Source organism: Cariama cristata, unplaced genomic scaffold (assembly GCF_000690535.1).
Source record: "Cariama cristata isolate BGI_N322 unplaced genomic scaffold, ASM69053v1 scaffold45573, whole genome shotgun sequence".
NCBI lineage: Eukaryota > Metazoa > Chordata > Aves > Cariamiformes > Cariamidae > Cariama > Cariama cristata.
The window spans coordinates 35,771-50,698 of record NW_009608659.1 but is presented as its reverse complement, the minus strand read 5'-3'; the positions used below and the strand labels follow the sequence as shown (position 1 = coordinate 50,698).

The window sequence follows — 14,928 nt, the reverse complement described above, 5'->3', positions numbered from 1 at the left end:
TATGCTAGTATATGCTGTTTTGCTCAATGGCGCTGACAGATACTCTTTTGCTACTGCGGCAGTTTGTGTTATAATTGTCAGGCAGCATATATTCTACAGGGGGGGTTGCATCTGTCTCTAAATGTTTACAGCAACTTTCTAAAGGCTTATTATTTTCTTAGTAAGCCAAGATGACTCAAAGAACAGCCCGACACCAGTACAGCCACCAAACTGTCAACACCATTAAATTTCTAGCTTCTCTATAGAAACAGTTGCAAAAATAAACATAGAATGCTTGATATGACTATATGGAATAGACTTTGCCTCCTTTTCTTTATTCTACCCTCTAACAGACCTATTAGAATGAAGAGAACCCTCTTCATTTTCTTGCTTACCCTGTGCTGGTCTATCAGTGTACGCAAGGCCTCTTCATCATCTGGAAGGACCCCATGGAAACGAAGAGCCTGCTCTGCCTCTGCCAGCCACTCCAAAAGTACATGGACAACAGAGTGGAATTCTTCTGCCTGTTAACATACAAGAAGTAGTCACAGTCACTCATGAGGGGATCTGACAGACACACTGCAGCTTACACAAGGAGACTGAGTCCACATTTGGAATCATTAATCATGCAGCAGTACTGGCACATTAACTTTCCATTAAAAAGTCAATGATACACAGTATTACATTTTCATAACTGTAAAAATATCTCATGTTTCCCAAAAAATTATAGGAAGTCTAAAAGCCTGTTCATGCTTTTAGCCATCTGATTTATAATGTACTTGCAGCTCAGTTGAGAATGTCACACCTTTACGCTGACAAATTACACGGGAGGTACTTTCATGGACCAGCTGGAGAGATGAGAACTATATTTTCTGCACAGCCTAAATCACTGGTTAAGCAAAATTAATTGACAGCCCATTGGTGACTGACCCTTTTATGTCTGGAGAAAACAAGAAAGTTCCACCTTTGGGCACAGCCATATTCAGACACAATTAGTGTTTGACGTAGCTCAGGATTGTGCCTGCTGAGAGACCAAAGAGCTGGACAAACATAGTACCCTGGGAAACGCAGGGCAGGAATTGTGCACACAGTGGATACATCACTATTGCAGGAGCCCCATCCTAGCATGAACTCAAGCTACTATATATCTTCACAGAGCTGTACATCCACGTTATGTCCGGTTTGGAAACAATACAGATGGACCTATTTGTTTGGGATCGGTACCAGCCAATACTGACATACATACACTGTTCTAGCTCCTGAGTGCACTCAGCACAACGCCATTTTTTCTGCAATGTACTTCACCATGCACTGTAATTGTGCCAATGTAAACAAGTTTTCAGTACACAAATTTACTTCTTTCCAATAAGGCACAAAGGGCATAAATATGATTGCCATCTCCAGCTTCCTGTGAAGGGGGGCATAGTTCTTAATCACCCTTCACGCTTGACTGAAACTTCAGTGATTTCCTTAGATGGTAAGGTCTTTGAAACATTTGTTTTGCATTTGTGGTATAGACTAGTAACAACAGCAATAATAAATGTTAAGAGGCATTTTCATGTGCTGTGGTAAAGGGATGGAGACAAGGTAAGCAATGTGTGAGCAAGAAAATGAATATTTTCAAATGAAATTAAATAACATGAAGTGAAAATGAAATTAAATTTTTGGCAACTAGACTGTTAATTTTCTCTGCTTCTCATAAAGTACATACAGCACCATTAATACTTCTCTACCTGCCGAAGGGCCTGTTCCAGTCGTGTTTGCTTAGATACTGACAGGGCACAAACTGTCTCCCAGCGAGTGCTTAGTTCCTGCATTTGGACTTTGACCCAGGAAGAGTCATCACGACTGCCTTCTATCAGCTCTCTGGCAGAGCGCTTCAGAGCCTGGACACTGCTCGTTCTTTTTCCCAGCTCCTTCTGGAAAACCTAGGCACCACCAAATACATTTGATATGTTTAATTCATTAAGGCATAGTTATGTAAAGAGAAACAAAAAATTATTGGTTATAAGAAGAAATCAAAATACGGATTTAGTTCAATCAAGAATAACTCCAAACTGACTCAAAACACAGAAGTTCTGCTCATTAGATTCCATATGAAGATAATTTACACGCCATCCTATCCTAGTAGGATAGGATATGGTAGGAAAGTGTCAGGCAGATCCTGAGAACTCATCCTGATGCAATGCATGGGAAATCCAGCCTCATCGCCATGCTGGCTTTACACTCTTTTATCAAAGCAATTGATCTGACACACTTGATCAATGTGCAAGATTGCCACGGCAGGAAAAGATCAGATAAAATGCTAACAATCAAGGAGAAAGTTTAAAATCATAAAAATAGAACTAAATCTCCATCTGGGGTCTGATTATAAAGCTGTAGATCTCACCACATATTCACGTATTTGTGTGAGAATATGTTCACATTTGCAGATGGAGCAAGCTCCAGTTACATAAAGCAAGCTCTTAAAAGAAGATACAACAATTACAGTACACCATGCCACTGACTATGACTTCGCTGTGATATACAATTGGATTTCAGAAGCAATTCCAGCATATTTCAGGCTAATTTTTATAGACAACCCACATTTCCAAATACTTTTTTCATGAGGAACAAAATCTCCTCCTCACTGAACAGTCTTTGGACATTGGAAGTCACTGGTAGATGAACACAGGGACCTTCGCCTTGTAATCCTCCCAGGCTCCAGAGCTCTGAATGTGCATAGCCTTTGCAGTACCAGTAACTTCAACAGCCATTTCCTCCAACATACTGAATTGCAAAACTGGGATTCAGAGGCACAGTCCTGCATCGCCAAAAACACTGCAACTTGCCAATGCAGGCTTCCTGGGCCATAGTCTAGTTGTATACTCCTGTGCACAACTTAACCATTGCGACTACTTCTCTCCATGAATATACAGCAGCTCTGCAGGTTTGAAAGACTGCTGTAGTCATGATGAGTACACTGGACGTTTGGTTAGCAGACGTACTAAATAAAAAGCCTTGTCTCCCCCAAAGATTTCCAGTAAAACAATTTTTGCCATCTCTTGCCCCCACATACATATTTATAAAGGCACACTTGTGATTTTTGACACAGTATTCATAAATACGCAGGATAGCAGCATTACATGGAATTATCTCAATGCTAACTCATGTCAATGAGTCACTAACAGTTGTTATCTTCCATGTATGTTTTACAGCATTTGTTGATGACACATTTGTGTTAAAAAACTATTCCATGTTTCTAAAAATTACAGAACAGCCAAATAAAGATAGCATTAAAATGCTACACTTATGAGTAGTCTAGTAATTAAAAAAGAATATTTTTGGAATTACCTTGTGATTGTCGATCAGGTTCATCACTAAATCAATGTCTCCATGTACTGGCTGATCTTCCGCTAGCTGAGGTTCAATTTTGTATAACCAGTCAATGAGAGCTTGCAGAGCATCAGTAAATTGTCCCGAAAATAACAGGGCTTCCTCCAGTTTATTTTGTCTGGGGTGGGGGGTGTGTGTGTGTGTGGAAACGAACACACACAAACAAAAAAAATAATCATTCATATACTTCAAGAAAATATTTTCAGCATAAAATGATAACAACTAAGAGCTTTCAATCAGTGTTTCCCTTTTTTAAATAGTGGGACCACCCCCACTCCTCCCAGTCCTCTTCCATACCATCAGGAAAGTAAGTATTCTAGTATTTTACTGCTTTGGCACTCTTAATTATCAAAGAAGCTAGCCACTCCAGTTTTACTTTTACACAACAGAAGCCAAAACAATTCTCTTAAGTCTTTTTCTTATCTGCTGAATAATTAGATTGGTTTTCATTACCTTTCCACTGATTTTCCACAAATTGTATCCCACTTATCCCTTAGTTCACTTAGCATATCATCAAGTTTCAAATTGTCATCAGCCAAGGTGGTTTTCTCTTTCAAGGAGCGTCCAGTCCTATTTGTGGTATCATACACAGAATGTTTGGCACCAAGAGATTTCTGGAATTCCTATATATATTGAGGGAAAAGGAAACACCCATATAGTGTTAACTGCTTACAGGCCATAGTTAATTAATTATTGACATATTATTTGCAGTGGAAATTGTAAATGCTGCTGCAAGAAAATTTTAAACTTACTGCAAAACTTCTAGTCGGTTAGTGCCACAGTGCACCTGCAATTATATGGGGCTTGACACTAGCAGAGCCCCTGCCTTTTGTCCCTCTTTGGGAATGTAGCTCTATGCCTACTGGAACAGCTTCTGGCAAACCCCTCCTTCAGTCAGAGCAATGACTCCTGTCCTACCATAATATTGCTAAATTTCAGCAAGGGGCTGCCTGGTAGTATGAAGAAATCAGTTAAAAAAAATTTTAAAAATTCCAAGTTTGCTTTAGGAAACTCACATGTACACAGTGATAGAATTCCCCACCCCCCCCAAATTACCAGGTCAAAAGAGTTTTTTCTCAGTGAAACAGATTTTCATCTAGTTCTCAGAGCAACATTCAGTATCACGACATCCAGCAAGGAAATCATTAGCACTTACAACTTACAGTAATTCCTCAAGGCATGTAAAGATTGCAAGGATTCCTCATGGGCACCACCGACACGTGCATGCCTGCTCGCCTCCAACTGGCGAGCTGTTCCCAACTGGCCTGTACCAACCTGTGCCATGGTAGCTCACAACTTTTCCATCAACTTGCCCCTGCGTCCACATAGTCATCTGCTCTTTTTAGGTGTGAATGTGTGTCAGGGGAAGTTCAAGTGGAATGCAGGTGTCTTAAGCAGGAGGTAGGCATTGGGTTATGCCATGCAGACAGTATGACAACTTTACCAAGGGTGATTCACGGTTCCTTTTTTAAAACTTGCTTGGTATTTTGCCCTGTACTGTCCTTACTTCAGGGTTATTTCAGCAATTGAGGGAATTGAGAATCAAAATTTATCAGAAGGAAAAAATAAAAAAGCAGCATTTGTTTTATAAATTCAGTATTTCCTTACTGTCCTTTCATTTTCCTCATATACAACAAGAAGGAAACACACTTTAAGAAAGAATACAAACACCACTGTCAAGCTAGAACTACAATAAAAATAAAAATAATTTTAAAAATTAAAATAACCAGGTTTTTATAAAAGTTCCATCAATATAAACAATATGTCTGTGCCCCTTTTATTTGGTAGGGTTTATTAACTACTTAACACTACATGCACAGTGTTACTTGATTTTCATGACGAAACACAATGAAATTGCTGCCAGAGAAGGACCATACGGGAAAAACAGATCTAAAGGTGAACAAAAGGTTGCAGTCAAATCATTCTTTGAGAGACTACACACACTACATCATATCTACTTTCATTTGATTTCAGAGGTGTAACTGAGAGTAGATTTTGGTTTAAGCTGCCAGGAGCAGACAGGTAAGATGAACAAAATCTCAGTAATTAACTATCTACCTTCCTTCTAAGGAAGATAGGAAAATACAGATAAAAATAGCCAGGTTCATATAAATGTACTGTAAGGAACATTCAGCATTAGCACAGGAATGGACTGGGTGACCTAGGAAGGGTTTTTCCATTCCTTACTTCTAAAAATGAGAAAAAAATGGCTGGTAAACAGACCATGAATAACCTCCAAAAGTCCCTGGCAACACACTAGAGATGAGTGAGAGAAAACATTATCTTGGCTTTTCTCTTTTAGGGACCTTTTTTTTTTTGGCAGTAACAACTGGCAAAGAGCAAGTCCAAGTTATTGCTTACCGCACACAAACACAGCACACATTCATTTCAGATAGCAAAATCATTAACTAAACGGAGCACGGAAACCTTCAAGGCTGGACAGAAAAGACAAAGACAGACGTATGTGGTATATGTGGGAGTGGAAGGAAAAGACTCAAAATACAAGGAAGGACATTGCAGTGTTGGGAGGTTTGACAGCTCATTAAAAAACAATTGAGTTGATTTCTTGGGGGGGTTGTTCGAAGTTTAAAGTCACAAAGTTCACAGAACTCCCTCTCTCACACACATTCATCTTCTTCCTCCAAATCGACAGTTTCAAACCTAATATCCCTGTGCCACATTTCATCCCATTTCTTAATGAGAAATGAGATTCAAGCAACTCAAGTAGTTATTGTCTGCAGGCATTTTATACAAAAAGAAGCTGGAGAAAAGATATCATTGAGAGAAGTGATGAGTCTGCCAATCCATGTGAGGAAGCTTGGGCTCATAAAACGTACTGCTGTAGGTATAAAGAACAAGTGGGATTATCAAGTTTAACATTTCAGAAGAGGGGAGGAGACTGAAGGCAGAGACTCAAACCTCAGGACCTGAAAGGACCTCAAAGTAAAGTCACAATGTGTTGACCGTACTTGTGAGGAGTTTGAACTTTATATAAAGAAAAGAGAGGAGTGAAAGGATTAAAAGAATTATAGAGTCAGAGAAGACAAGAAAGACTATCTTAACAGAAAGGTGTTTTTTTGCCTAAATTCCTACTGCTGACTTCAAATTCTGGCAACAGTAGCAATCCCAGAACAAACTGAAATTGCAGAGTTAGCATAGCAGAATGTTAATGTAGGTTTTATCTAAAAGTCTTAACAGCAAACATAGGTAAAACTATTTTTGCTTGACCAACAGCCAACATTCCCATATTAAAGGAGAATATTTTCCTGGTTGATAAACAATACTTAAATCATCATGTAAACTGAGAGATGATAAAAGTAAAAAGCAGATGGATGCAGTAACCAATCATTAGTATACATGGCAAAATTTGTCAGAGGTAAAAAAAAAACAAACCCCAAACCAAACATCAGAAGCTACATTGAGAGGGAAAAATTAGATATGCAAACCCTTGGGGATATTGTGTAGCATGAAAAACATAGGATTAAATGGAGAACAATAAAACTGACATGAAAAGCATAAGTAAACGTATGCCACAATGTACAAAAATGAATGATCTTTCAATACTCTGTCTCTGATGAAACGGCTCCAGGATAAATCTTGAGACAGTCTGTCTCTGAAGATTTTACCACTCAGCCACTTGATCCTCCATAATATATTATTCTAGGCTCTTTACAAAAGTAAAAATGAAGTAAAGACTTTTTCCATCCTTCCTTTTGCTCTGTGTCTGATGGAACCACAGAGATTTTACATTATCGTTATTTGTTTGAAATGCCAGGTCAATTGGGAAGATTTTTACATTTTCACCTACAGTAGCAGGGTTTGTGGAAAGCTGGTCCTGGAATTTTGAATCCCATAAAGAGAAACCACCTTTGCTACTAACGGTGTCTTTGTACTTTCTAGAAGACTTCATTAATATTTCCACTTGAAATAAAAAGTAACTGCCAATCAAAAGATTATTTTTCAGTTTTGGGGTGGTCCTATAGTATTAAAAGGAAAATCCCAACCAAATAACTGGATGGTAAATTTGTGGTTCAAGGACGGAAAAAAGCCTGTAATAAAACCTCTTCAGAGGTTCCTATTCTGAGATAGTATTACTTTGTTTTCTAAAGTTTCCATATTATTATTATGTCTTTCCTCTTCATAGTTAACCATTCCCCCAGAGATCAGATACTGTGAAAAGCTTTTTGTCACTCCCCACCTGTAACACACCACCATTTAATTTGATGCTAATAAGGACTCCATTGTAGTGAGGCCACAAATCCACTTCCCCTGCTGACTGAACAGTACAAGGCTGGTAAGACTTACCTACGTCTCACTGGGCACTTTGCATTTCACCACTAATGACTCACCTTATGCTGGGCAAGCTGCATCTTTATTTTGTCAGGGTCATTTGCAATTTCAAGATCTGAGTCCAAAGATTTCTCTGACTCTTCCAGCCACTCCATAAGTTTATGCCAGGCTTCATGGAACTGCAGAGAAGTGAGATTTGCATGGATTTTAAAATTCAATGGTTCATAAAATAGCCTGAAAACATTAAACCCCAATCAATTCTCTACAGGCCAAACAAGTACTCCCTGCAAACTTCAGAAAGATTTAGTCTGCTTTTTCTCCCTGGTCTCTCAAACAGGGCTCGCCCAAACATCTGCCCACTGGATTTAGCCTCCCTTCTCCCAGGTGAATTAGCAAGCTTTTATGTACACAATCTGCACAGATAGTACGTATCTTTCAGAGACATATTGATAACTTCCGTTGATATGCTGGCCACTTGGATTCTTACATTTGTTAGTAATGAATAGTAAACACAGCAAGAATGGGACTTAGCTATTGTCTATATGGGACAACAGCAGTAAATCACCGCAGAAAAATCCTATCTGGATGACTGCCCAAGATTTTCCCTGGGATGCTCATAGATGCTCTCATTATATCAAATGCTATCTTGACTGATAAGGAACAGATTCTTGATCTTCCTTCCCATCTAAACAAAAAGAGTGCTTCAGGGAAGGAAACAGGGGAAAACTAAAGATTCAATCAGCTTTCACAAAGTGGCATCCCTTTGGGATTCAGTTTTTCTAAGCTGGTCATTTCTCTCTCTGTGTTTCTTTTGAAAATTCTTCTTGCCTGGGCTGTCTACACATGAAAGAAACTAGTTCAGAAAACTCTCAAAGCTCCTGGACCCTGTTGTTCAGGGCTGTGGATCACGCCTTGACACCAGTACCCTTCAGTACTCCTTCCTCACTCTGCATAGATAGTTGTCATCCTAAATTAGTAACTTATGGTATTCAGGTCTGTAAATGGATATACAGATGAAATCCATCTCCTTGAAGAAATGCCATGTGCATGAATGCACAAGAGAAACTGCTGGAAAATAAATAACATTTGATTGGCTTATGGACTAATTCATTGCTCACAGAAATTCTTACTCCTTGAGCTGAGTGGCAGTAGCAGTGAACATGGGAATGTGGTTTGGCTGTGAACATGACCAAATCTTGAATGGTCATGTTCACGTGAATAAAAAGAAGCTAGAACTTCCTACTGACATATAAAAAGATTACATTCCTCTCACACATTTTGCATCTATCATTTATGTTCCTCAGTGAGGGAAACGTGAATCTAAGCAAAAAAAACAGGAATGCTCCCTGGTGAGGAAAACTGTGTCAAAAAACTCTTGAGGTTTTTAAGGAAATAAATGGAGATACCTTGCCACACAGAAGATATCGGTCTAGTAACTAACAAGAGATTGAAGAAGTGATGAGTATTAATCAGGGAACAACATAAACCCAGGAAGAAAATACTAAGGAATATCCCCACAGATTAGTGAAAGGAGTTCATCATGTTCTTCAAAATATAAAGGGTTGATTGTGAAACTTCTTTTTGGGGACAGATGGCACTAATATACCTCTGGAAGCCATACTGTAACTTTCTTCTTTCAGACTATCCTGTACTGCAGGCAGAAGTCACTGCTTGCGTTGAAAATGACGCTTTCACGTCCCAAATGAAGTGCTCTATGATTGAATCACAGAAATTGCCCCACTAACTCAACAGTGCTGTTACACTAAACCCAGATTTACTTGAAAAAGCTTTAAAGCACCATATTCTTTAAGAGTCTGGATGTAATTACAGCTAAGTTCAAAGAGCTGTACAACAGCTGTTGTCTGATTACCTGTTTGGCTCTTTTCCTGGCGTCATCCAAAGCTCTTCCCCTTTCAACTAAGCGTTGAACTACTTTTTCCCATCGACTCTGTACACTAATCAGCAGATTCTTAATAAGGACAACATCCTGTTTCTGGCTGAAATATTTTAAATGGGTTCCAGTTTTGTCCAGCTCTATGATCTGATCTCGATGAGAATTCACTTCTGTGGCAAAAACCTTGGAAAAAAGGGAGAAAATTACTCTGAATACTACATTATTCAAGCACTGGGTAAACACTGAAAAAAAACAGTCTGATAAAGAATGATGTAGCGAGAAATACTATAAAATGTAATTTTAAAACAAATGTTTCTCCAAGTGCCAGTGTTACAGGGTTCATTTGGACATTGTTGAAGTATCTCCACAGAGTGGGAGAAAAACATTACACATCTGTTTCTTTACATACCTTGTGTTCATCAATTTGAAACAAGACAGTGTCCAAGATAAGACTTGGCCGAGAAGCTGCAGTTAGAGTTTGCTCAGCCTGAGTAAGCCAATTGATGAAATCTTGAAGTGAGTTGTGGAACTCCATTGCTAAATTGAGGGCTTCTTCCAGTTTGGTCTGTAAAGATAGGTCATACTTTAATAGCAGCTGATACTGTGCAGGGAGTTCAGCCAAGTAAACCATTTTAGTTCAGCACTTTGGAGTAAACCATTTTAGTTTAGCATTTAAAAACACTTTTCCAACTCAAAGTTTCTGAGTTTTAAAATAATAGTCTAGATTTGAGCACATTAAAGGAGATGAATAGAAGAGTAACAGTAAAATTATGTATGATAGATGAGTAGAAAATACAGCACCTAGTATCAAGATAAAATTTTCTAATTAGAGTATTACATCTTCTACTACTTAATCCTAATGGAACACATGGATTTATCCATTTCAATATAAAACCAGTAGAATCTCTGAAATCTAAGGTGGCAGTGCACTTGGAAGAGCCTCAAGGAGGTCATCAAATTTATTCTCTTGCACTAAACAAAGAACAAGTTTGCTTAGACCACTTCTTCTTAATAAAGCCCAATTGTCACTTTGGTTGCCTGAATCAAGACTAATTTTGGATACAGAATTTTTGTTGATCATGAGACAGCAGTCAGACATTTTCAAACAATCACACTGCTGGCCAAATTGAGCAATCTAACCTTACAGCTTCCTGCAAGAATGTACTCATATTGGGTATTAATTTGTTTGACATTTTTACATTATACAGTTACCTTAAGAGACACCAGCATTCTCAATGTAAAATATAACCAAGTTCTGAATTAAATATTTGTGCTTTGTACATATTAGGGCAGTACAGAGACTTCCTCTGTTTGTAATTATAGATATTCTTCATTTTTTGATTGAGGTAAAACAAATGGACTATACTTTGTGAGGGAATGAAAGCAAAATGAAATGAATAAAAGAAAACGTATGTTGCATATCAGTGAAATCATGCTCTTGATCTATGTTAGAACAGAAGGCAGTCACTTGAAGTAAGTGGCAAAAGACCAAGTGTTTGGGACTTTTAAGAAAAAAGATGGATAAAAGCTAAGAAAATTAATGCAGCAATTCTGTACTGAGAAGGAGATAAACTCGAATAACCAAATAATTTTATTCACTCTCTCACATCTACGATTAATGTAATAAAAACCAGAAAAGCCCTTGTCCTACCAAATGAGCATTATCAGTATTAGTTAACGTATTTCTCTGGAACAGACTTGTGACACTCTCACCCATCCTCCTCCCCAATTATGGATAATCTACTTCTTGAATCCCATTTTTTTCCCAGTACTTTCTAAACTTACCAATGAATTCTGCATAACTGTCTCTACAATCGATTTTAAATCTAAAAGATCAAGCAAGTATGCATGCATAAAAGCACTGAACATTAACATCCTTAAATACATAATTTACACTTCTATTTTTATGCAAAAATACATACTTTTCTTTCACTGAGCTTTGTTTGTACTGATTCCCATTTTTCTTTTAAGTTATTTATGTCCTGCTCAACGTTTGTTTCAGCAGACTCTGGGCATCTTGCAAGCATCTGCTGGCCTTTCTGCATTAGACACTTATACGTCTCTTCTTTGGCTTCAAAGGCAGCACAAAGTTCCTAAATAAAGAAAGCACCAAAAAATAAGTCAGGTAGAAATTCAATACTCTTTACAAATGCTAGTACAATATTTACTCCTCCTTCAACATTTAGCATGTATGATTAAGACTAATAAAGGAAACATATGTAATTCATAAAAAGGCAAATGAGCAAAGAAAGGGCCCAAATCTACAGGAAATGAGAATTTGTATTGTCTGTCAGATGTTTTCTCTGAGATCCAAAGCTTGGCAAAGAAAGTACTATTCACTTATTGCACGAGATTTGCTACAACTTGGTTGGTTTAAAGTCCATCTGTAACTGAAACACAAAAAGTGTCAGCATTATACAGTGTGCTGAAAGCCCAGACCTATCCAATACACCTTCAAAAGTGGGTGGGACAACTTGGGAGGGCTGCTTTATCGTACATTGTCTCTTTTGTTTAGTCTGTGTCTTCCTTCACTCGCTAGGCAAGACCACTGAAGACATTTTACACATACAAAGCAAGCTGGAAGAATAACGATAACAACTGTTTTACCTGCTAACTATTCCACTAACTGTTCTTTTTTAACCATGTTGAAGATGAGGTGGCAAGAGGCTGGGAGGTCCCATGCATCCCTCTGACTCAAAAGGGCATGTTCAGTATTTGTAACAGACCATCCAAAATGTACCAACGAAGTTCCTGCAGACTCCTAAATCAGGAACATCTTCCAGGAGATGGGCAATAAGTGGCTTGCAAATAGGAGGAAAACAACTTTTTCCTCTGATTCCCAGGACAAGAGCGCAAACCCAACATTTACTTTGGGCTAAGAGATACTGTACACAGGATTGTACCTGATCACAGAGGGTGGCAAAGCAGGAAGCAGGTTCAACCATAAGGTAAGATTTTAACAGGACAGAAAGCTTCTTTGTTTCTTTCTGAGGACTATGAAAAGTGGCATCACCTAGCCTGCTTCCTCCTATGCTCCCAACCTCCCTACAATATTTCTGTTTTCCATAACTCCCCAAAGCATCTTATTTTACTGCAGCACAAGAACCCCTCAGAAGTAAACAGGGAGCATAGCACAGGTGAGACACGGCAAGGCAGGAGTGGTCCTGAACACTGGGGCTGGTCTCACTGTAACACAGGGGGTCATCACAGTGGTTAATTCTGCAGTATGGTCACACTCTTAAGAGGGCAGCGGCAGTTAAAGTTATTTTAAAGGAGAAACTGAGAAAAAATTTATTGTTTTAAGAAAAGGAGAGGGATGTTCTGAGCAGCACTAGGACAGCCAAAGAGGTTTTTTAAGCCCCTTTCTTGCTGGTGTCCTGTAATGTCTCTTAATATCTTTTATTTTTCTGGAGCTGCCTTAGCTGGAAATGCCGCCCAATCTCAACTCCATTTGTAAACTGATTATGGTTGAAGGCTCTTCTATTCCTATCTGTAGAAACAGACTTTATACTGAAGAAGATGGTTCATAACGGTATTTCCAATGAGAAACAAATCAAAATACAGTGCAAAACTTTCTTCTTCAGTTTCACATCACAAATTAACATGGTTTGTATCACTTGGGGGAAAGTTTGAATTTGGAACTTATGACAAATAGTATTCAACATCACAAGTGGCCTCAACATTTCAGCCAGCCAAAAAAAAAGGCACTGAGGTTTAACTGAACTGAAATCACGTCCTATTTTTTAAGGTTTATATACATTAAAGGATAACAACTCAATGCCTGCAGTTATACGATGGTCCACAGCATAGTAACAACTTGTTAAAATGTACACATACAGCTAGGAAATGATTGTACATATAGAGTACATATTACTAGGGACACATCCACATTTGTTCCAACTATAATACTACATTCAGTTTAAAGATTCTTTAACTAATCTATCTGTAAGTACAATAAGTACAGAAAATTAGCATAGTAAAAGAATGTACCAAAGAAAACACTGAAATTTTCCAGGGAAAATTTTTTGGCCTTGATCTGACTTTAAGTCCAGGATGAAAAATAGGAAGAGCTCCACTGACTCTAATGGAAGCGTGATTAGGCCCCATCCTCACAGGGGAAGAAAAAAAAAAATTAAAAAAAATTAATTATTTTCCTTCTCAAAAATAGCTACTAGTAAATTTTAGAGGAAAAGAAGGGAAAAAAAAAAGCGCCTCACATTGGTGGGCAATCACTTTTAGCATCATTCCAAAATAGAATCTGATTTTTAAAGCTATGACAATGCAGTGTTCTAATGAAACTGTGTCAGGCATATTCCAGTGCAGGGACAGTTCAGTAAGTATAACTGTTACATCTGAGCCAGGAGGTCAGGAGTTTAGATCACTGGATTTATATCCTGGCCTAACAGCACAGCATGATTTTACATAAATGGAGCACTATGAACCACCTTCCTTTGAGGTAAGAGATCAAGTTTAAGTGTCTTTTTTTAAGCTCTAAGGTGCTACAGCAGCAGAGAAATCTATACAATGTTTTTTAAAGAGAAAGGAAGGGAAGGAAGAAAATAATTCAGGCATCCTGACCAGCTTGCCATTTCCAGTTAAAGCAGAGTCTCTATATGACCCAGTAGTCCGTATTACATCTATGCTAATGATGACTTTAATGTCAGCTTTGGTTAGATAAAGAATAAAGTATTCAGTCTCTTAATTCAAGGTCCAATGAATGTGGATCACTTTTAGATTCATCTTCATATCTTAGAAAAACGCATAAATGTAGTTATGGGGACAGAAGGGAAAAGAAGAATAAGAATCACTGAAAAATCTGCAAACACTTTCTGTTTTTCTTTCTGAGAATAAGGGTGCAAAAGTTTTTTTATTACTGTCTCAACACTATTAATGATTCCGCTTTGGGCACCTTCCAAGTGACTACTTTTCCTACATTGAAAATTACAGTGTTGTTTTGAAGGCTATTAAAATTTTTTAAGACACTGTACAGATATTGTGATATATAGAACATGCTCTGTATTTACCATAAACACTCCTGAAAGATAGCTGGTCCTGAAATGCAATTTGCAAAACATTCTAACACTGATACTTACCATATGGGTATTAAGCTGCTCTCGTGCTGTTTCTGGTAAGCCTCCAACAGGTTTTGATGCCAACAGCTGACGCTCAGTGTCTGTCAGCCATTGCTGCATATCTTCAACTTCACCATGGAAACCCTGGGCCTAAATCATACCATATCATTTTAGAGCTTACTTAAATGTTCTCTATTCTAATACTAGCTCAGATGCAGAAGTATACTGGCAACAGATTTAATCAGCTATTTCCAATAATCAAAGGAAATCAAAGGGAAAAAAAAAAAACAAAGGAAAAAAACCAAACCAACCCAAAAT

At 38.1% G+C, this 14,928-nt stretch overlaps 1 protein-coding gene across 1 annotated transcript in view; it reads right to left on the bottom strand.

Moving 5' to 3' along the window:
• The window catches only part of LOC104159326 (dystonin-like), a 71,813-nt gene that overhangs the window by 22,157 nt on the left and 34,728 nt on the right, over positions 1 to 14,928 (bottom strand). Inside the window, exons 22-30 of the mRNA XM_009697208.1 lie at positions 14,632 to 14,760; positions 11,461 to 11,631; positions 9,948 to 10,103; positions 9,515 to 9,721; positions 7,704 to 7,823; positions 3,808 to 3,977; positions 3,313 to 3,472; positions 1,713 to 1,907; positions 375 to 503 (exon numbers count right to left, since the gene is read on the bottom strand). Coding sequence (XP_009695510.1) covers positions 375 to 503; positions 1,713 to 1,907; positions 3,313 to 3,472; positions 3,808 to 3,977; positions 7,704 to 7,823; positions 9,515 to 9,721; positions 9,948 to 10,103; positions 11,461 to 11,631; positions 14,632 to 14,760 — 1,437 coding nt within the window. The remainder of the gene's footprint in view (positions 1 to 374; positions 504 to 1,712; positions 1,908 to 3,312; positions 3,473 to 3,807; positions 3,978 to 7,703; positions 7,824 to 9,514; positions 9,722 to 9,947; positions 10,104 to 11,460; positions 11,632 to 14,631; positions 14,761 to 14,928) is intronic.